This window comes from Plectropomus leopardus, chromosome 16, assembly GCF_008729295.1.
Source record: "Plectropomus leopardus isolate mb chromosome 16, YSFRI_Pleo_2.0, whole genome shotgun sequence".
Taxonomy (NCBI): Eukaryota; Metazoa; Chordata; class Actinopteri; order Perciformes; family Serranidae; genus Plectropomus; species Plectropomus leopardus.
The window spans coordinates 9,692,711-9,715,697 of NC_056478.1; the positions used below are offsets into that span (position 1 = coordinate 9,692,711).

Genomic DNA, 22,987 nt, shown 5'->3' on the forward strand with positions numbered 1-22,987 from the left:
CTGTCATTTGTTCTTTTTTCATGTTTAGGGGTAGGGTGTCCCAATTCTTGTTGGGATAGAGTGGTAGGGCGCAGTGTTTAGACTACATGACCCTCCAAATGAAGGTTTCTCAGAGACACACCTCAAACAGAAAGTTATGAGGAACTGACTTCTCTAATATCAGTGCGAAAAGTTTTGAATCAATTAGCTGAACTATTCAAAAGTGCACACGCAGAAGTTTCTCCCTGATATTGTTACACTATGCATGACAAGCCAACCACTTGGAGGGGGATTTTGGCTCCCAGTACTCTCTGGATTATTGCACAGGCCTACTGGGCAGAGGTCCAGGGGCCCAAAGTGTCGGGAGCCCCCTTGACACTTCGGGTCCAAAAGTGAAATACTGACCCAGAGGGAACTCAAAATGACTGCAAAGAGACACAAAGACAAAAAAGGGGGAAAAACAACCATGAAGGGACACAAAAATGACAACAAAGAAGGTAGTAGCAGGGGCTGCTAATGTACTGACTAACATTATTCTATTGGCCATGTAATGAAGCAGTGTTTGTTTTCTTTTTTATTGGTTGAATTGTTTGATTGATTGATAGCTTGAAACTTAAGTTGTGAACAAATCACGAGAGTCCTGACAACCGCAAAAGGTTGCCAGCAGCCCTTGCAATAAAACATACATACATACATACCAATCATATATCAGGGCTGTGAAGTGTTGTCCCATTTCATAGGGGAAATTTTACCCATTATCTCTTGTAACTGTTTGGAGGGGAGAGGTGGCACTCAAAAAGAGGGTTTAGGGCTAAAGACCTTGGTCCTCTCTCCACACACACACCAAACAGGTTGCCTTAAAAAAAAAGCCTCACTTGAATTCCGGCTGTAGCTGTCGTGAATTGCATCAGTGTCAAAGCGGTTTTTAGGTTGTGTTGGGAATAAAAAGGAATTAAGAGGAACAACTCACAAGGTCCAATTATATTTGATACAAAGAGTTACACAGAGAGTACTGGGAGCCAAAATCCCTCTCAAAGTGGTTGGCTTGTCATGCATACTGTACCAATACCAGGGAGAAAATGCCAAACTTCTATTTTCAGCTAATTGACTCAGAACTTTTTGTCCTTGTTGAAGACCTCAGCAAATATTCACATTCACCCCACATAAATGCCACAAGTCAGAACCCCCTGAGTCTTTTAGCTTCTGTGCTTAGTAATGAAACTGGTGAGGTGCCAGCTGAGCGTTGGTATGAAGCCAGTTTGTATAAGTTTAGCAGTTTACTCAACCTCCTGGCAATACCCGATAGAGTCATTTGGCTGTCTGTTGAAAACTCTTCACCTAATTCCTACATTGATGTTCCTCTATCAAAGCCTTGCCCTATATCCAGGACTCAAACAGTCATGAAAAACCTGGAGAAATCATTGAATACACAAATAACCATTTCCATGGCTGAAAAGGTTTTGGAAAACTAAATATACCCTTAAAGTTTTGAAAACCTGTTTCACAAACCTGTGTAATAATATATGATGTGTCCAAGAATTGCTAGAAATGTGAAAATCCAGTGTTATTCTCAGTTTTTTAAGGTTTCTGGCTGTGATGTCTTTTGGGGGATTTCTGAGGAGAAAGGAAAATGTTCTCTTAAAAAATATAGAAAAAAAAGTCCAGAATGTTTTCCTAAAAAATATCACCCAAAATAAAAAAGAAAACTTTTCTTCAGACATTGCAAATTAAAAAAGCCCAATTTAAAAAAAAAAAAAAAAAAGAAAAAAATCACAAATCATCCAACAAGGCCCAGACCTTTTTTAACCGTTTTTTGGCTAATTCAAATATTCTGGTATTCAAATAGTAGTAGTTTTAGTCCTGTTCTGAATTCATGTTTTTTAAATAATGTATATTTTTAAAAAGCTATTATATATTAATGAAAAAAAATGATTTGGAGTATAAATGCTCATCTCAGAGAAGTTATGGTCTTTTAAGTCTGTCTCAGAGTCATGGAAAAGTCATGTTGTTTATTGGTAAAAATGTTTATGAACCCTGTATACACTTTAAAACCTTTTCCTTCCACTATCCATTGCTCTCTCAATTGTGATGACTCATATTTTTCTATCATTTGGTTTAAACATATTTAAGAAGCATTTAAATGAGGGAACCCTCCCAGAGCCTGGAAAGCTGTTCCAAGCTACCACTGTTTAGCATACACTTAGCAATGGAAAACTGCTAATCCTTTGCTATTCTTTTGTTCCAAAGCCAAGTGCTCTGGCAGTGGAAGAATGTGGTTGGGGTAATAAACTTGCTCTTCTTGCGCGATCTCTCTTCTTTGCTCACTGTAGATGTAAAAAATGGCACAATGCATTTGTTTCCATTGTTACTGCAGTATTACACAGGCTTTCTCTGGCACAGCACAAGAAGGAGATGAACAGAAAAGGCCCTTTATACCTTGGCTGCATTTTCCTGGATTTGTCGTGACACAGAGGGATGTGTGAATTAGCTTTGTCATGTTTTACCCAACCCTAGAAGCTAGAGAGTAGCAGGAGAAGTAAAAGTAAGGCAGGCTGCTTGTGATTTTAAGAGCCACCCTGACTAATCTATGTCTGGTTTGACACAGATAACAAAGGGATTTGGCGGGATTTAGTGCAAGATACATGTAGATGTCGAGAAATTTAAGGAAAGTGACTAAACAGATGTGACACAGTGTTATTTCTGATAATACTTTCAGTGCAAGTGTGCTTTAGGAAAGGCGTTGAATGATAACGACATCTGATAAATACTGATGGTTAGGCATATTAACTGATATAAAATTGACTATGATGTAGGATATATCAGTATCTACACCTCCTGTGGCTTAATACCAGTATCAGACAGATGCACTAGCATCAAAACTCCTCCCTCCCAAGAAAAAAAGGGAGCATCCTCCCTTTCGAGTCTCATTGTGAGGGAATTTGGGAATTATTGTTGTTCTAATCTACCCTGAGAACCCGGCTAATCCCATCTTCCATCTTGATGTTCCAAAGCTAATGCCAAGAAACTGCTGCGCCACAGAGGCTCAGCAGCAGCACCCTGACTATGCAGTCTAACTTTTTTTCTTCCATTCACACACTCAGCTCTATTGAAACTGCTTTGTGCACTGAGGTTTGGGGCTTATGGCTCACACTCGACAACTAGGCTTAGCGTTGACCTGATCTGCTTCCACACAGACAATATGCTTACTCATGGCTTTAGCAGTGCACAACAAGCTATTGTAGTTGTGCTTTATTACTGCATTTTGTTGTGCTTGGAAAGGCTCAGACCTACTAGTCTTCCTGTTATTGCATTTGCAGTGCAGGTCAGCCTTACGGTTTTCTGGTTTTGTGGGGCAGAATACTTAAGATCCATGACCAAAGTCCAATGTCAGGCAGCAACACAAAAGGGAAATAATCTCATAAAATGAAATAATCTCTCATCAAACACTCACCGAAAAAATGCAAAATTGGTCTATTGGCATGCTATGGAGGAACATTTTGCACTGATGGTCAGATTCTTTGGTTCAATTTTGGATTTAGTCATTTGTTTGTTTGCTTGCTTCAACATTTCGATCCAAACGAGAATTTGTAATATATAAAGTAAAATATAGCAGCCCTATTAGTGGCAGACAACATATATGACGGTCACAGAAAAGTGATTAACTTGATTTACTGTCTACAGTTGGTTGACATTTGTGTTTTTGATTGAAATGGCTCAACAACTATTGGATGGATTACTCTGCTTTGTGACTAAATACCTGAAAAATAATCACATTCCCATTAGCCTCAGCTTAATTTTGTATTTAGTCCAATAATTGTTAGCATGATTACACGCAAAATGCTGAACATGGTAAATGTCAGCCCATTCTCATTCTGAAGTCATCGTTTGTAACAGAGTCGGACAGAACCTTTTGTGTAGTGATGATACACCACCGGTCAGCTGGACTTCACCTGGTGTGGCAGTGTGATATGCGGACTTGCGTTGTCAGCTGACAACGCAGCCATAAGGAACCTGGCACAGAAGTATGATATGTGGATGGATAATGTCAGGTTAAAACACTGCCAGAGACAATGTAGTGTACGGAGCTGGAAGGTCGCTATAGGGCGAAAGGGTGAGCGGAGTGGCAGATGGGACTCTCTGGACTTTCATCCATGAACCTGGTGTTAGCTTTTTTTTGAAACCTAACCACCTTTTGTTGACGTCCCGGTGTTGCTTGCCTGCTTTTGTTGCCTAAACCTAACAATCTGTGCCTTTATAGCCTAATCCTAACCGTGTTTTTTTTGTTGACATCCTGGTGTCGATTGTAGCATCACGAACATCAACAGCAGACACAGAGGGATGCTTAGAGTGTATGTAGACGTGCAAGTCCACCGACAAAGCGGCTATATGTGATGACTTGGGATGAGAATGTATTGTCATGTCTTAACTGCCCTATATACCTGGTAAAAAGCAGCATATTAGCATTACCACTCTGAGCTACATGCCTATAAGTACACTCTCAAAGAGCCGCTCACAGAGCTGCTAACATGGTTGTAGACTATTTTTTGCGTGCACGGTCATTCACAAATATCTGCAAATTTCATATCCAGTTTTATTATTCAAGAGCAACTTGGCATCCAGTTACGTTTCTGGAATTAGGTGGTGAAATCATTTTAACCTCAATCATCCAAAACAAAATGAGCCATGATTATTTGAATACATATTGCAGTGTTTTCAAAGTCAGTGATCCAGTGTTTTCACCTTTGGCCAGTTTGGTCCAACTGTGCTTGTGCAATGTGAAACATTTGACTATCTCAGTGAAACAGGAGGAGAGGCTTCATTTCGAATCAAAAGGGGAATGAAACAAATCTCATAATAGCCTCTGCAGTGAGTAAATAGGCTCTGTGCCACATAAATGTATTCTTCTTTTTCTGTTTATAGAAATAAGGGAAATAGAGAGAGAAATGTGGGACAAAATGCTAAGAAAGTCCAGAGAGAGGATGGCTTTTTAATTTCTAGGAAAACTTGCAGTGAGTGGCCATGATTGCCAGGAAGTCAGGGTTCAGAGACCTTGGTGCTCCTCAGGATTTAAAGATGAAAAGAGTCAGGATATGACCCCTGAGGATGAAAATGGCAAAGCTTCTTAGGGTCAGTATCCCAATCTTGAAATCCCAAACTTACCCCTTGGTCTCTGTTCAACAATAACAATACAGTTCTCTCCGTCCTGCTGTCTTGTTTGATAGATACTTGCTCTCATTTTTCAGGTTCACTCTCTCTCTTTCTTTGGCTCCAAACTGTTTTTCTAAGACTTAATCTCCCATGGGACTCACTGTAGTTGGTGTTTCAATTCCATTTGGACTACCTGAATTATCTTTTTCCCCCCCCCCCCCATTCATTATAAAAACCTTGTGTTTGCGATCTAGGAACAGAAGCGGGAGAAAGAAAGAGAGAAGAAAGAGCAGTGACCTTGGTGTTAATGAGCGACTCTTATCTCAGACAAGGAACGGGACGGCTTATGTAAGACTATCTCACACTCTCATTCTCTCTGTTTATCTTTTTGTCAGTCAAACATATTTTTCGTTGTCTCCGTATCTCCGCTCGCAGCTCATTCCCTTCCTCTACTTTATGATTCCCCCCCTACCGACGCTCTCTTGCCTTCCCCTCGTTTCATTACTCTTTGATGCTCCGACATATGTGGGACATCACACAGCTTGTTAGAGGTGGAGTTGCACCACCAAGGGGAGCTGGTAGAGGACAGGAAGGGGTAAGCAGGACGAAACAAAAAGGGGGTTACCAGGAAACACGGCCATAGGCTGGGTAATAACACGGCAATAAACATTGTCCTTATTTATTGTGAATTGTGCGTAGGCCTAGAGGTATTACTGGACCTGGATAGACAGAATAACAGAAATGATTTATGCTGCAAAACAGCAGCTATGAATAGAGAAACTTGTTATATTAATCTGAGTCTGTCAGATTGTTTGGTTCAGCAAATATTATTAAATGCCTTTGTCACCTCCATACTGCTCTGTCATCATGATTTTTCTGACAGTACTGTAGTTGTAAAGGATCTACACAACTGAGTGAGCATAATTATCAGTCTTTGTAAACTGTATATATACAGTATATATATATATATATATATATATATATATATATATATATATATATATATATATATATATATATATATATATATATATATATATATATATATATATATATACATACATACATAAATACCATACATACATATATATACATATATATAAATAGACTATAGACTTCATTGACAAATACCGTAATTTTACATTGCAGAACACAGGATTTGCAGTTTTACTGCTTCCTCAGTTGTTAATTTAGTGTTATTGTGTGACTTTGATGTTTTGAAGTTAGTTCAAATTCACTAAAGTCACAAACAAACTAATTGAGGCAGCGGAGGCAGCTCCTGTGTTCTGCAAGGTAAAATTACTGTTTTTATCAGAGGAGTGCAAGCCTAAGGAGAGTGATATAAAGGCTTCACTTCCCCGTCGAAATTAACTGATGAAAATATTTTAAATATAGCATAGACTTCAGATGCAAAACTTCACCGATAACACCGACAAGTTGATATGAAATCAAGAAGTCAGACTAAGAAGTCAGATTACTGACAATAGCACTCCAGTGCAGTGCTGTAGTAATATATAGATTTGTCTTGGTCTTGAGACTTCAAGACCACTTTTTGAAGGTCTCAGCCTTGTCTCGGACTTGACTATATTTTTACTGTCTTGTCTCTGTTTGGGATAAGGAGGACTTTATCTCAAGACTTATCAAGAACAATACTACTGGGATATCACTAAATTGCCTGTACTGTATCTTTTGATTTGATTTTTTTTTTTAAATCAAGACATTTCTCAAGGTATACCTATACAAACACATATACAGTATACAGTATGGAAATAAAAGTATTTACTTTGAAATGTTTGTGTTAAAGTGTTTTATGGGAATGTGGATCTTTCAGATCAGTTTGAGGAGTGTCTATGGTTTGCATGCTCCACATTTAATCATAAGTGTGTCATGCAGTCTTGGTCTTGTTTTGATCTTGATACACTCAGATCTTGGATATGACTTGGTCGTGGTTGAGGTGATCTTGACTACAACACTGCTGTGATTATTGCATTTCTATAATATTTGGGAACTCACGAAAGACTTACAAAGGAAGAATTGAAATCAGCAGAGGCGTGTCCAGACTTTTAGTCTCTATAATGGTTTAAGATCCAACAACAGAGTGGCCTGCAACTTTTATTACAGCTTATTCACTCTTCAGTTTGTTGTAAGACTCTGACCCTAAAAATGACTATCGAGATAAATCAACACCTCTGATAGACTCAATTAAAACGGAATATTATTATCTTCATCAAATAATGGCTGTTGGGCTTTAAAGTGTTTCTATTTTTTGTCTACCTCTGAAGGGTATGCAGAAAGCCTCCTGATGTATTATGTGTATGTTTACTTTTGTGTGTTTGCGCTATACTCAAGTGTTTTTGGTTTAAGTCATGTGGCTAGGAGAATTTTCACGATAACAGTTGCAGCTTTACAGTACTGCATTATATATACTGAATGAGAGTAAAGGTCAAATCTTAATGTAAAGCTTTTACATAACTTTGTCAGTTGTTTTTCAGAGATGATGTATGTATAACACAGGCAAAGGGCAGTTGAAGTGGTCAGTGTGGAAGAGGCAAAGGAAAGGGGTCAGCTAAAAACTGGATATGGAGCGCCTGATGTTTTTATTTCTTGATTTATTTGACTGTGTAGCTGATGCGTACATCCTGGCCTTAGTATGAGAATTTCCCTGGACTATATTACATCCTGAGTTTATGAGGCGAACGGACAGATCATATAGGAGTAAGCCTAACTTTTAGCAGGACGGCTTGTTGTTTTAAAGGGTCGCAGCACAAAACCAGGTCAAAGGGGACGAAAAGAGGTTAAGAGGAAGGGGAGTCTGGAGATGGCATGCACATACTATGTGTTTTTATGTGTTATACTTCTTTTGCACATATTTTCTTCAGAGGAATGCATGGTGCTTTCTCTGGAACGAGGTTCAGTTAGCAGCCATGCAATAAAGGATCGTTTGCATAATGAACATGTAGAGTTCAGCCTAATAAAGAGCAGTTTATGAGTCTGCACATACATAACTATGATGAAATGTTGTCCAGATAACTCCATCCTGTCCTTGAGTTCCTCCATGTTTATAATTTGTAGTAGTAGCAATAAATATGTAAATACATATGTACTTCACATATGCATACAAATGTGTTTGACATAAAGAAAGATATGAATTAGTATGTATATGTGAAAAATATAGGTGTGTAAATTCAAAAGGAACAAACAGTTAAGGGAACAAATTCAAACATTTGCCTCTAAACCAAGTTAAAAAAAATTCAGTGTGTATGTAGCTTGCTAATTAACACGTTATGTCTTGTTTGTTTAATCTGTACAGAAGCTGAACCATAAAAATGTCAAATTACTGTTTAATGTGACAAACTATTTCTTGGCTGGGAGCAGTAACTTCCAAGACTGTACACTGGTTGCCAGGCAACTGCTGCGAGCCAAGAAATAGTCCAGCATTCAAAACTCCCAATAAAAAGCAAATTTACACTTTAACATGTTTTTTCCAGATTAAACAAACAAAATATAAAATGTTTATTGGTGAGTGTAAGTGGTGCTGGTTGATTTTGTTAATGTTGAACGTAGCCAGGCTAACGTTTTAATCCTGTTAAAAGTCTTTGTGCTAAGCTAAGCTAACAGACAGCTGACTGAAGCCTTATACTCTATCAAAAAGCAACTAAACATATTTCCCAGACAAAGAAGAGAAGCTCCAGTTTGTTTTTAACCTTGACCTATTTTCATATGTGTTTGTGTTCAAGTGACAAATGGAAACTTAAAAATTGGTCCAGTATCGTGAGAAAGTGCAGCTAGAGTAACAGGCTTAACCACTCAGGGCTGGAGTGCACTGTGAATTCACATCCACTAAAAGATCTTGTTACTGACAGGCTTAGATTGTAGTTATGTGTGACTGACAACATTGCAAAAAGGATCCCACAGACAAATTAAATGTTTTTGCTAATTTTCACTTATTCTGATCTCACCAAAGGAGAAGTCTTTTCCTTTTGTAAAATTTTTCCACATTGTTAAAATCAGCTAAATATTCAGCCATGACACTGAAAATCTTTTAGATAAGACAAAGATGGGCTTTCTGTACTCCAACACAACAAACTGTTATCAGCTCTAAACTCTCCACATTGCTATATGAGTGTCTAATAACATTATGGAGAACCCCAGAGAGAAATTAGATGTTTTTCTGCACCTTTGCTTCTTCCAGTCTGCTTTGGATCCAAGTCTCACTAACGAAAAGTCTCATTCTGAAATCTTACAAAAAGTGACTTGCTGCAGGACAAAATTGGTAGAAACATGCGTGAGAGTTGGAGAAAAGAGTGCTGGTAATAGTTTGCTGTGTTGAAGCACAGAAAGCAAAGCCGCGGTGGCTGCGGCTCAGGAGGTACAGCAGGTCCACAGCGGTTAAATCTTGGGCTCCTCTGGTCAGTATATAAAAGTATCTTTGGACAAGACACTGAACACCAAACCGCTGTGATCGGCTGTGCCGTCAGTGTTTGAATATGTATGAATGTTTACTGTCGCTGAGTAGCAGGGACACCTGGTATGGTAGTCTCGACAACCATTGTATGAAGGTGAGCAGGGGAATGTGACAAGTGGTGTAAAACTGCAAGAAAGACACTATGCAAGATAATTTACCAGATCATATCTTTTATCCTAGAGATTTTTGATGTCATGACTGAATATTTAGCTGATTTTGATCATTTTAAAAAGACGACTCCTTTAAAAAGACTTGGACACAAAACAGAAAGGATCAAGTGAACGGTGACAAAAAATATCTGTTTTCTCTGTAGGGTTATTTCCACAATGTTGCAAGACACTCAAAATAACTATCAGAGCCTGTCAGTGGCAAAAACAAGCACTTTTAGTCAATGTAAATAGATGGTGTGAATATGCCCTAAGTGGTTACATTGTTGCCCATTTTGCAGCTGTTGGCTGCAGCCTTAACACTTAATGCTAAATTAACTTAAAAAACATGAGTCACTTAGGTACAAAAACATGGGAGTTTCCCTTTCCCGTCCCTTCCCAGTTTGATTGTGATCGTAATTGTATCGATTCGGTACAGTTTGTTAACTTTGGCAAGACGGTAGTGACAATTTGATTTCACAGGAGACACAGCTAGAGGTAATCCTTACACACACACACACACACACACACACACACACACAGCATTAAGACAGAATGGTATGGTATTGACACCCTCAGTAATTGTTTGGATCCTTTCTGTCCTTCCAGCACTGAGATATAATTATAGTCAAGGGAGCAACCATTCACACACAAGCAAAGGTTTTTTTGCCGAGTTGCAAGTTTTAGACTTCAGCACTCACACACACACACACACACACACACACACACATAATCTCACTCACACACATTTCCTCATGCCAAGTTGTGGTTATGTGGAGGCCAGCGGAGCAGCAGTCACTGATAGAGGCCTTGATAAGACTCATTTGAAATTGCTGCAGTCACTGAACCTGTCCGCTCTGTGTGCCAAGGACACCATTTACCTTACATAACAGCCATTCTGGGTCACTGACACATCCACCTCTGCAATTTGGTTTCCTCAAGAACTATGTGCACCTTGACCCTCGCTTCCATTGTCCCATCCATCTTGTATTTTTCTCTCACATTTTCTCTCTCGTGTGTGTGTGTGTGTGTGTGTGTGTGTGTGTGTGTGTGTGTGTGTGTGTGTGTGTGAAGGGTATTTGTGTTTTAAAGCCATGACATGTATTCAGACAGTGTTGCCTGTCACATGTTAAATTATGACAGAAATGTTTGTGAAGTCTTTGGGAGAGTGTGTCAGTGTGCAGCTGTCACATAAGAGGAGATTAGTACTAAAACTGAGACTAACTCACTCGCTGCCTGAGCAGTTGTGACTCTCAGAAGCTTGACTCATAAAGTGAAGGTGTTGACTCTAACTCAGTCATACCGTACTTAAGGCCCATGGGCCAAATTTGGCCTCTGATAGGGTGGCAGGTGGCCCCCAACCCTTTTCTGATTCTCAATAAAAATAAACTCACATTTGGAATTATTTTTGTACTTTTTTTGTCAGTTGAGGATCCTCTGCACCTTCCAGCAGAAGTCCCAGCTAAGCGCCTAATGTTGTAAAATCCTGTTTGTCAGCTGGTCTTAAATGTTGCTTTTATTCCACATTAAGTTTTAAACCTTTTCTGCCCATTGCAAAAACATCTTAATTTTTCTTCACTCACAGGTCAGAAAATGGAGGATGCTTGCACGTCATCACGGTGACGGTACAGCCAAGCAGAAGGAGTCAGAGTCAGACCTCCATCTGGGCAGTTGTCAGTCCTGGGGGATCCACGCTTCGCCCCTCCTTGCCAGCCCTGTCATGCTGGAGTGCTCCATCTGCAGTGGGCCCTACATCAGCTACGCCCTGGAGGATACCTGGCAGCCACGTCAACGCACACAGGTAAGTTCATCCTACCTACAGCTAATTAAATTACACAGAGCAAACACTAATTTTTTTCCGTAATGAATAGATCCCAAAGCAGGGGACTTCCAAGCGACCTCATTATTCAAAAGTTGTCCATGTTTATTATGAACATCTAACATTGTAACATTATATATATATTTGACAGAAAATAAGGACAACCAATGTTCACTTTAATTATTATTGGACAAATTCCCACAAAGGTGGGCCACAATAGGTTGGATACTAGTTTGCAGCATTTATAAAGCCTTTTGCCTGTCCATTCCTACCTGTTAATTTCAGTTTATGCTCCTCTGCTGTGATACAGTTTGTGTGCAGCAAAAATTGTCATGATTTTAGAGGATGCTTCTTTCTGAGGCTGCCACTGTACAATTTGGCCACAGATCATTTGGCTCTGTTAACTGCAGTACAAAGTGCTGACTGCAACACCACTTTTATTGCTGACCAATACTGCTAATTGGTATTCAACAGAACATGACCCACCTTTGTTTCAGTACTTGTAATAGCCACAAGGGTTACTTCAGAGACATTTTTTCATTTATTCCCATGGGCATTTTTGTAGCATCCACATTTATACCTATAATTGCACTTTTTTGCAGGTTTTGAGTTTTTTTGCAAGCTTTTATTTGTAGCATTGAGCACCACAAGCTGAGTGTCATGTAGTTCAATAATACTGAAGAAAAGGCAGACATCTCCATGACCGAAAGCTCCAACACTCGGCAACTCACACCAAAACAGTTTAGATTGAATAATAGCAATAGAGAAAAGATAAAAACTGTCTGTATCTTCTTGTGCAACCAAATTGTTGTTTTGTATTTTGGCTCTCCAACAAAAAAAGATCATAAAACAGTCTGCAAAAATGTTACAACATAAGAAGTTATCGACAGTTAAATGACTCATGGATTAGACCGATAATGCAAAATATAATATTGCAATAAGTGATATTAGAAAGAACAATAATTCTATGTTTGTTATTCATAAGGAGTCCAGTAATGCAAGAATTCTTACTCTGTAATGAATAAAATAGGGTGTTTAGTTTCTTCTTTTTATTTGCATCCTTTTTCCTTTCAATTTTGGTGCACACAAACAATGTAAAATAAACATGTCTTTGATGGTATAAAGCTAAAATGATTTGCTGTTAAATGTGCTTTACTTTATGACTCACAGTCACATCAGACAAGCTTCTACCTCTCCTTGACCCTCGCACAGATAAAAAAGATATTCCTCCCTCTCCGTCTTTGCCTCAGCTTGAACAACCCAAACTTTCTGTCTTCTTTTGGAAACATAAATCCGCAATGAAATATTAATGAATGGAAAGCCTCGATTCACCATCACTATGGATACAACTCCATCAGATCTCTGTGCTGAATCAATAAACAACCCAGGAGAAAGAGAGAGACAGAGCAAGAGAGGCAAATTCAAGGAGAAAGGTGCATGAATGTTAAAGTGATTGTTGACTGCAGAGAGATGTTGACAGTATAAGGAGGATATGACATCGAGCAGTGTGTGTGTGCGTGAGAGCAAAGAACAGGAAAAGATGGATAGACAAAGTTGCTGTCAGTTACTTAAGACTAAATTAAGACTTACATTGAGATGAAATGACCAGCATGATATGCAGATTGTTAAAAGCTTTGGCTCTGGATGACTAAACAAAGTGATGATATTAAAACAACACACACACACACACACACACACACACACACACACACACATGCCTCAGCTTGTCTCATCTAATATAACACCCATGGGAAAACACTGAGAGCTGCGATAAGTTTTCAGAGCTGCACCGTGGAATAGCAAACTAGGCTAAGACTGTATTTAACAGAGACCTTTTGAAAAGTCGATGACTGACTGCGGTATCGTGAAAAACTAATATGTGACACGACAGTGCGGCTTCATGGGAATGTCCTGAGATGGAAATGCTGCTGTGACAGCTGCCAATTGTCCTGTTAATGTTTGTGAAAAGGAAAAGTAGGACAGACTTAAGTAGTTGCTGTTGACATTATGTGCTCACTCAGGAGTGTTTACTTGTCTGAGCCTTCAACCTGCCACGTTTAGAGCAATGTATTGACTTATATAATCAAATGCACGTCAAAGGTCAGCATTCACAAAGGCAAGCAGCACTCCACATACAGTGGTGAAAACAACATCCACATCTTACAGAATTCAATGCATTGTGAAAGATCAAACCAGTGATTTGCAGTGATTATTGAGGCATCTTACAAAAACAGTGTCATGATGAGGTACAAGTTGTTAGTCTGAGGTCCAAATTATCCATAATTTTACAAAAAAAGTACACGTTGGAAAAAAGTCCCTAAAAATGATTTCAAATATGTGTAGCAGATCTATCTCTTTTTTTCACTATTAGTCATGTAACAGCTGTCTTGATTTACCTTTTGACCCTTTGAAGGGGGCCTGACCTCTGTGTTGGGATCACCTAAATTGCCCCAACCACCTGCAATAGTAAAATTCTTCTTCCACATTGTTGCATCAATATTAATCTAATAAGGAAACATTTCATAAAATATCCGTCAGAGTCCATATTTCTGCTGAATAAATATGTCTACTCTATGATGAGTAACTGGTCATGGAATTAACTGTTGATATTTAAGGAGGATTTTAAATGCAGGACACATTGGAGCATCTTAATATTAATGTGAGGGTATTTTTACTGGCGTAAAAATACCCTCACAACTGTCTATGTGTTGCCTTTTATTAAAGAGATATGCTTTTCCTTATTTTCTGCCATGTATATAATGTTACAATGTCAGGTTGGTTTACAATATTTTATTGGTTTTTAACAGTAGATTGTGACGCTATACTCCGTAATAGTCACACCGCAGATTTGGAGGAAACTTAAATGCTTACCAGTCTTAAAGAAACGAGACGTTCAAGCACCAACAGTGAGGAAATTGTTTTTTTGGTTATTAAAGCATGAAAGCAGGTTTCAGTAAAAAAAAAAAAAAAAAATACAATTATGAATCTGAAAAAGAGCATAGTACCTCCTATTTAAGATTTTCTTATGTGTCTGTTTACAGATATGTTGCTCAGTGAACTTAACCTAGCTGTACATGATCAACAAGCAGTTCAATTCAGTTCATTTAATTTTTTCACATGAAATCACAAATGTGACTCCTGTGAAATTAAAAATGTAATAGAGAAATATTGCACGTTATAATTTCACCAGAGTTCTTGTCAGTTAGATCAGTTTTGCCCTGGCACTCACTCTCACTAGAGCTGAACAATCCTGTGTCGTCATGTTGTTGGGGCAGAGGTTTCTCACCGCTTTCAGCACAGGACTGAGTGATTTAATGCCGTCTCACCCTGGAAACCCAGCCTCATTTAAACACGTCATGTGGGGAACCTGCTGAAACTGGGCCACAGACATGTCTGGGTTAGAACCAGTGGTTTTAGAAAGGCTGAAATGCAGTCACATCTCAGTCACTATACTCTTAACATGAGCTTAGAAAAGCAGGTTAGATCAGTGGTTTCCAAACTGTTTTGTTTATTACCACTTAAAACAAGTCATTGCTTGCTTGTGACCCCTCGTCACAGGTTACATTTGTTTATCAGCTGTAACGTCTTCAACCAGATTGTTTTTCCCCTTCTTTAATATAAATAGCCATCCAATCTATATATTTTTTCAGGTGTTTTAAAAGATAAAAATATTATGATAGATATTTATAGGAAAAGAAAAAAAAATCTGGTATCCCCTCAGATTTGAGTTTCAACCTGAAGGTTGGGAACCGTTGACTTAGATTGTAGCTTGATTGTAGCCTATTTTTTGGATTTATTTATCTAACTAGAAAGAAGGTTATTCGCCTAAGGGTTGTGCAGTTAGCACAAGCTGTAGTACACCTATTATGATTTAACTGAATTCAAAGAGGAAAACTGGATTTGCAGGTTTGTACAGACAATAGCAGTGTGTTGCCTAATAGACCAGTAGATTAAAAAACACCATGATCTCAACTGCTATTGGTGTGCTCAGTGAGATTATATAATACCTTGTTTGTTAGTGGGGTTTTTTTTTAACTCTGTGATATCAAAGGTTACAAAATTGTAACCCTTGGTCAATTAGCACAGGCAGAGCCCTCTATTAGACCCTATTTTTGTGTCTCAATTTACATTTTTCCACAATTACATCTGCTATTTTCAGTGCATAAGTGCGTTTACACTGACCAAAATAGTGTACTGAAAACAGTTAAAAAGTTGAGTGTGGAACACTGTATGCTTCTCATCCTCAATGGTTGCCATATTGGCTATGTAGCAGAAGGGGTGTGACCATCAAACTTGTGAAATGGCAGCCAAGGAAGCGTCAGTTGTTGCGGTTACTCAAGTGAACAAGTTGACAAGCCAGCAAATGTTTTGCAGTCAAATGTTGGTGGCAATGCTTGGTCCTGTTGTAATTTGCTATTAAAAAGAAGAAAAGGCAATTAAATGTTGTGATATCCTTTTCTGGTAAGCGCACGATAGTTGTGTTGTGACAACACTCACCTGCTGACCTGCACTACTCAAGTAAGCACACAGTATACACATACTGTACTACATTAAATTGTATTAACAGAAGTATCCAAATGAGACACAACATATGGCTAATACTAAGTAATAATAATCATACATGCAAAGCCCACAGTGTATAAAGGAGCCGTAGGTCTGCATCCACTATCCTACAACCTCTTCAGCATGTGGCATAGAAGTGTCAGGTTGAAGGTTTAACCGTCGCTAACAGAATTATCACTATCACTATCACTATTGTAACATTCATTTTATATCACAAAGGCTTCACCCTCTACTGGACTCTATTGGTGCAGTGGATGGAGCCCGATGAGTGAATGCCCTGTTGGGACACAGTGTCACATAGCCACACTGTTCCTGACCATAGAGTCTAGTAGAGGGCGGAGCATGTGTAACCCTGGTTCTATAAGCAAAGGTAGAGCCCTTTACTTAGGGGCCCTGGCTCTCCTACGCCAATCACCGAAGAGGGTGTCGGATAACAGATGCCATACCGCCCCTATATATACTGAGGGCCCGTCATGTATTTGGGGAGGCACACCCTGATTGGTCAACTATGACCAACCTTATGGTCTTGCAACTTTTAGTGGTCTACTGTGTGCCTGTGTTTGGGTGAGAGTTTGAGAAGAGGACTCTGCCTGTGCTAATAGAACTAGGGTTACAATATTGTAACCTTTGATGTCACACAGTCAGCACACAAATCATTCGCACAAAAAAACCCCACCAACAACCAAAGAATTACATAATGTTATTCAGCAGGCGAATAGCAGCAAAGGTTGTGGAGTTTTTAAATCTGTTGGTCTGTTAGCCAACACAATGCTTTTGTTTTGATCAACCCTGCAAATCCAGTTTTGGTCTTTCTCTATGAATTCAGTTGAATGATGACAGGTGTTCTACTGTGTTGTAACTGTACAATCCTTGGGCGTATAATTTTCTTTCAAGTCCCTATTGGATAAATGCATCTAAAAAATAGGCTGGCCAAGTTACAATCTAGGTCAATGGTTCCCATTTGAAACCCAAATATGAGAGGTTTCAAGAATTTTATCTTTTATTCCTCAAAGTTTTCTTTCTTGTCTTTTCTTTTTTGTGAAACACATGAAAAAATTACATCAAATAATTCTTTACAGGAAATAAGGTAGAATTTTAGTGGCCGAATGTGTGTTTGTGATTGGAAGAGGATATTACCAAAGGAGTAGGGTTAGGGTTGGCCTGTGCAAGATATAACTGTATCACTGCTGTCTGGTCAACAAATTGTCTGTCGGAGGATAAAAATGATAAAGATAATCTTGCCCTTGCTTGCCTAATATATCAAATTGGTTATTAATGAATATGCATTACTTAGAATTTAGAGAATTAATTTAGGGTTATGAACTGAATCCACTGACCGCAGAATTGCATATGTGAGTGTATTTTATGTACTTTTCATTTAAATGGTTTATGTTGTTGTCGTTTTTTTGTCATGTATGTTTTCAGTTTGTTTCAGTAATGCCATATTTCTTCTCCAGGCGATGGACCTGTACTACCACAATGAGTCAGACCCAGACAGCTACTGTTGCCCTGGCGACAACAGTAAGTCACCAGCAACTAAACCCCTTGTTTTGTATTCCTCCACTTCCTCCCCTCTCTCCTTTTTTCCCATCCGTCTTTCATGCCCACGACTCTCATTCCTCTGTTATCTGCTTCGCCCTCAGTCCCGGGTCATTCCTCTTTATTATCTGCAGTTTTCTTTATTTTCACCATCAATCCAAAGTAATCTTCTACCATTCATTCTCTCTCTATTTTTCTCTTGTTTGTTGTTTTTCTTCCATCCAAACCTGATGGCTGATTCAGCCTGCACACACACACACACACACACACACACACACACACATACACACACTGTGTAACTTTATCTTACCTTACCACTTGGCTCTTGAATCCTACCTCTAAGCTCCCAGGATAATAACTGTTGTTCATAAACCAAGATTACTATTTGTTGTTTTGTGGAAACTGGCTTGGGGAGCAAAACAATAGTTACAGACACAATACTGAGCGCTGATCATCATACACGTGACACAGTGACCTTTTACAGAACCTTTGCTGTTTAATGCTGCAGGAATATGTGTTTTTCTCTGTCACTGGGTGAGAGTCCAGTGTCGGTTTATTGCCAGTATGACTGTGAGTGAATGCACTTTAATTTTCCATCATGCTCTTTTGTGTGTGCCACAAATCATAGTCCATTCCGGAGTGCATTAAATGCGTGCCTGTCACGTTTTGGCTTTAAGCCTATCTATTTTTTATGGTTACCTTTAGCTGTGCTGAGAACCTTGCATGAGTTTTTCTCGTAATTGAGCTCATGTTTGTGTTGAGCTCACTATTGTGTCATTTTTAGCAACACAATTCATTTTGTTCCACAAAAAACAGAATTCTTTGCATTTTTAAAAAACTGTAAATCATAATTTAAGTAAGTAAAGTAGTGTCTGACATATTCTAATGCATTGCAACATTAGTCTGCTTTTCCATGAGTAGACATTGATTTCTACTCTTGGATAGTATGCACATCCTTGTCACCAGCGATGGAAGAAGTATTCAGACTCTTTACTTAAGTAAAAGTAGCAGTATTGCAATATAAATACTCCTTTACAAGTAAAAGTCATTTATTGAAATGTCACTTAAAGGAAAACTTCACCCATAAAAAAACCCATTTCCACATCAATTACTTATTAGAATGTGTGAACAAAACTTTCTCACATGCCTCCATGGTAAACAAAGAATCCATAAAAGGCAGTCTTGATGAATTGAAGCAAAGGGGATCAGAACTATACCAAAACATCAGTTTAAAAACTCTTAGAGTATAATCCAAATCGCATTTATTCAGCTGTATGATCATCTCTTCAAAGTCAGACTCCCTTGATCTACCACTGCCTGGATCAGTTGGTTGATTTGTGTAATTGTTTGACTGTGGTGTTTTAAATGGTTAGCTCAGATTCACTAGAGTCACACAAACAAACTAATTGATCGAGGCAGAGGTAGACCAGCAAGTCCTGTGCTAAGCAAGATAAAATTACTGTTTTTGTCAATGGAGTCTGACTCAGAGGAGAGTACAAATAAGTTTCACTTTTTTGGAAGTATCAAGAATAAATGAGACTTGGATTATTGTGCACAAGTTGTGTGAGGGTTTGCAAATGGATGCTTAGACATAGTTTTGTTGTTGAGAAGCATGGATCCCTGTGACTTCAAGTCATCAAGAATTTTCTCTATTTTTGTATTCTTTGTTCACTGGTGGCATGCGACAAAAGCAAAGCTTTACTCATGAATTCAGCGTGACACCGGGTGAGGAATTGATGTCAAATAATCATTTTGGGGGTTAAGTATTTCTTTAACTAAAAGTATATCATTAAATTTGTACCGAAGTAAATGCACTTAGTCATTTTCCACTACCAGCACTTGCCACTCTGTGCTTCTGCAGTACCAGAAATTTGTGGCAGCTCTGCAGGTACCTGCTGCCTGCTGGATCACCTCCAAGGAAGAAATGTGACAAGAACCATATTCTGATGAAAATGTTTTTCACTGGGAGTAGTCTGCCTGTTAATTATGGGAGTTTTCGGTGCATGGAAAGACATCCAAGCAATTAGCTGAGCTGGTGACAAGCTGTTCCTGTGGCCTGGGTCGTGATGCTGCTACACCCTGTCGTTCCAAGCTCAGCAATTAGTGGCTTTCGGAGCACTTAAAAGTTGAAGTTTGTCCCATGTGAGTCATTTAGAGTGATGCAGCGATGTGTGCGACAGAGGTAGCAGTCAAGAGCTAAGATGGAGAGCCAGGGATGATCCAATAATAATAATTATAGGGAGCAGACTGTCCAGATTTACAGAGGAACAAACGTGTGTCCTTTCACTGTGGTCTTATGTAACAGAGAGCATCTGCTGACTCTTATTAAAACACATTAGTATGTTCATCAACATGCTTCAGAGCAGTTAATCAGTGTTTACACACTGACCCTTCCTCCTGAGATGACAACAGGTTTATCTACTGTGTGTCCTCAAACATGACTCTTTTGTTCTCAGTGACACAAAAATAATATCATCTCAGCTCCATCTCTAAAGCTGTTATTTACTCTTTTCTCCTAACATTCATGACGCATCATTCACCTGTGTCAACCTGCCCTTCATACAGGCAAACATGGACACCTCTGCATATTCACATACACAAACATAATATGCATATCATTTACTATCCATAACCGCGCTCCCAGGCCAGGGGCGGTTTTGAGATGGTTGTCTGAACATGTTTGTTGCCATTGTGCCCTGAAGGTTTACAGTAAGACAGATTTGGGTGTGTGCACCGTATTCAGAGCCAGGGCTGCCAATGACATAATCCCCACCCCCTAAATCTACCTTTGACCATCACAACCTCAACCTAATTTCAGCCTTAATCCAAAAGCCAAATCCTCTCCCTCCTACGGCCCTCTCACAAACTGTGGATCAGACCAAAAATATCCTCGCTTTGCAAAAATTGTCTCACTTTTTGCGATGTGCAGATGGCCTAGAGGTTAAGAACCCAATGTTCCTACTTCACGCCCCGCAGGGAACCTCTCATCCCATCTTTCTTTTCCTCTACTTTCCTGTCATCTCTTTACTGCTGCTATCTAATAAAGGCATAAAATTCCCCTGAAATTACTTTCCACATTCTCACTTTTATAACCCAAGAGTTCCTTCAAAGATACGAGAACACACTGTATTTTTTTTAAATGTATGCATGATTTCATGGTCACTCACTTGACTTATATAATATTTTCTGGAAAGAAAAGACATTCTGTATGTATGAAAGCTGGAGCACTGGACTTTTACATATAAATGATGCATCGTAACATTCAAACTCCTGCCAGAAAGGTTCTAACAATGCTGATTAAACCAGCTCTTTGAATTTCAGTATACTGCAGCTGTAGCGTCTGGTGTCTGTGGCGACTCTCCAGCACAGGGAAAGTGATACCTTTTATGTTAACCAGCCAGAGTGAAAAGTGGAAGAAATTAATCTATTTTATGTTACATTTGTTTTTGCTTTTCATTGTGTCTTCTTGATTCTTCATCCGTTTGTGCATAAGTCTGATGTTTTTTTCTGAGAGTATGTATGCTAACTAGGGCTGTCAAACAATTAATTTTTAAAATCACGACTAATCATAGAATTTCTATACTTAATTGCAATTAATCACATTTTTTTTTAAATTGCATGTTTTCAATCTCATTATTTTTCCATTTCAAAACAATTTTGAAGTCCATATTGACAAGGTAAAGCAAGATTGTCTTGATAAGGAATCAAATGACAGAAGAAATACTGCATGGGACGAGCATAAAGTGGACATGTCTGTAAAGGGGAGACTCATACCCAAAAAAAAACATTTTTATTCAGTTATCTTGGCCATTTTGTTTTCCCATAGCCAAAATTTAGCCTAACTTTGGAATGTATTTCAGGTATTTTAGTTTCATATGATACTCGTATCATTGCTCTAGCTTAAATCCAGCCTAGTACAGTGTCTTAAAGACAAGTCAGCTGGCAAAATAACTTAATCACAACCCAATTAAACAGTCATTCCTTGATTATTTACTGTCTGTATGTTCAATTGTATTTTGCATGTTGCTGTCTCCATTTGCCCTGCAACGAGTATTAGATAACACGATCTTTTCTAGGAACTCCACAAACAATTGGCAGTTACTTATCAAGTCATAATAACGAAAGTACATAATTATGAAACTTTGGGGTCTACAAAATAAAATGTTACCAAATAGACCAGTGGAGACCGCTATCAAACAGAAGCCCCAAGAAAACCAAAATTCAGACACTGGAGAGTCTCAATTTTCACATGACCATTTAACTGAAGGTCCAAGTGAGCCAATTTTTGGTAGCCGACTTAGCCAAACACCCCCACACACCAAATAAAAGCTTAGCTGTCCTCTGTGAATAGCCGAGGCCTTTATGTAACGGTGTCATTTGGTTCCTCACCACTGAGGCTCATTCACATGCAGCGCCAGATCAACTGTAGCCACAAACAGCCTCATCATCTCTGGCACAGAGAGTAAACGGTAAAAGATTAAAGGATAATGGCTGGATGTCATCGGCCGTGAGACAGAATATGGACATATGCTGCTCTTTGTGTGGGTATACTGTAGGTGAGTGGGCCAAGGGAGTGTGTGTGTGTGTGTGTGTGTGTGTGTGTGTGTGTGTATATTTACACTACTATTCTAATATCCTGTAACTCAATCCCTTTGGCGCTGCAGTGAACCTCTTCCTGTCCTTTCACGAAATGGCCCTGTGTGTGTGTGTGTGTGAGAGAGAGTCAGTGTGGCTTTGGCACCGTTGACAGTGCCACTTGTGGGTTATGTAATGTGCTAGTCTCTCTCACACACATAGAAAGGCAAAAAACACTCAAGTATGGTGGAGCCTCCTCTTGTTCAGGGCCTAAGCAAATCCAGAAAGGAGAGAGGGCCAGATCGGAAAAACACTGAGTGAACCTTTTGTTAGTGTTGCTCTCTCTCTGCTGATTTTCTCTCAACACCTCGCTCTCATTTCATTCAACTCAGGGGTTTGACCACAGATGCAGTACTCTCTTCCCATTGGAGGTAATGTCATCTTCATCACTTCTAATCTTCTCCTAATTCATGTTTTAGTTCTTATTTCTTGGCTAAAACAGCAAACCAGTCTCCTTGTGTGCATCTGTTTTCAAGGTCGACACTTTTCTTGTAATTTGAGGAAGCAATATGTGATGTGGAGGGTTTCACTTGTTTGCGGCGTGATGCCTTCAAGTTCTGATGAGAGATGTCAGGGTGTGTCCCATGCGGGATGCTGCTGTAGTAGTGACATATTGTAGATTAAATGCACATTGAAGGACGGCTGTCTTAAGGAGAAATATGTTTTTCTAAACAATTCTTGTTGGTGCAGTGA

General features: G+C 39.0%; 1 protein-coding gene across 1 annotated transcript in view; it reads left to right on the forward strand.

The window, feature by feature from the left end:
• Positions 1-22,987, forward strand: part of sgk1 (serum/glucocorticoid regulated kinase 1) — a 47,528-nt gene that overhangs the window by 14,270 nt on the left and 10,271 nt on the right. Inside the window, exons 3-4 of the mRNA XM_042502982.1 lie at positions 11,324-11,539; positions 17,578-17,641. Of these exons, the coding sequence (XP_042358916.1) occupies positions 11,324-11,539; positions 17,578-17,641 (280 nt within the window). The remainder of the gene's footprint in view (positions 1-11,323; positions 11,540-17,577; positions 17,642-22,987) is intronic.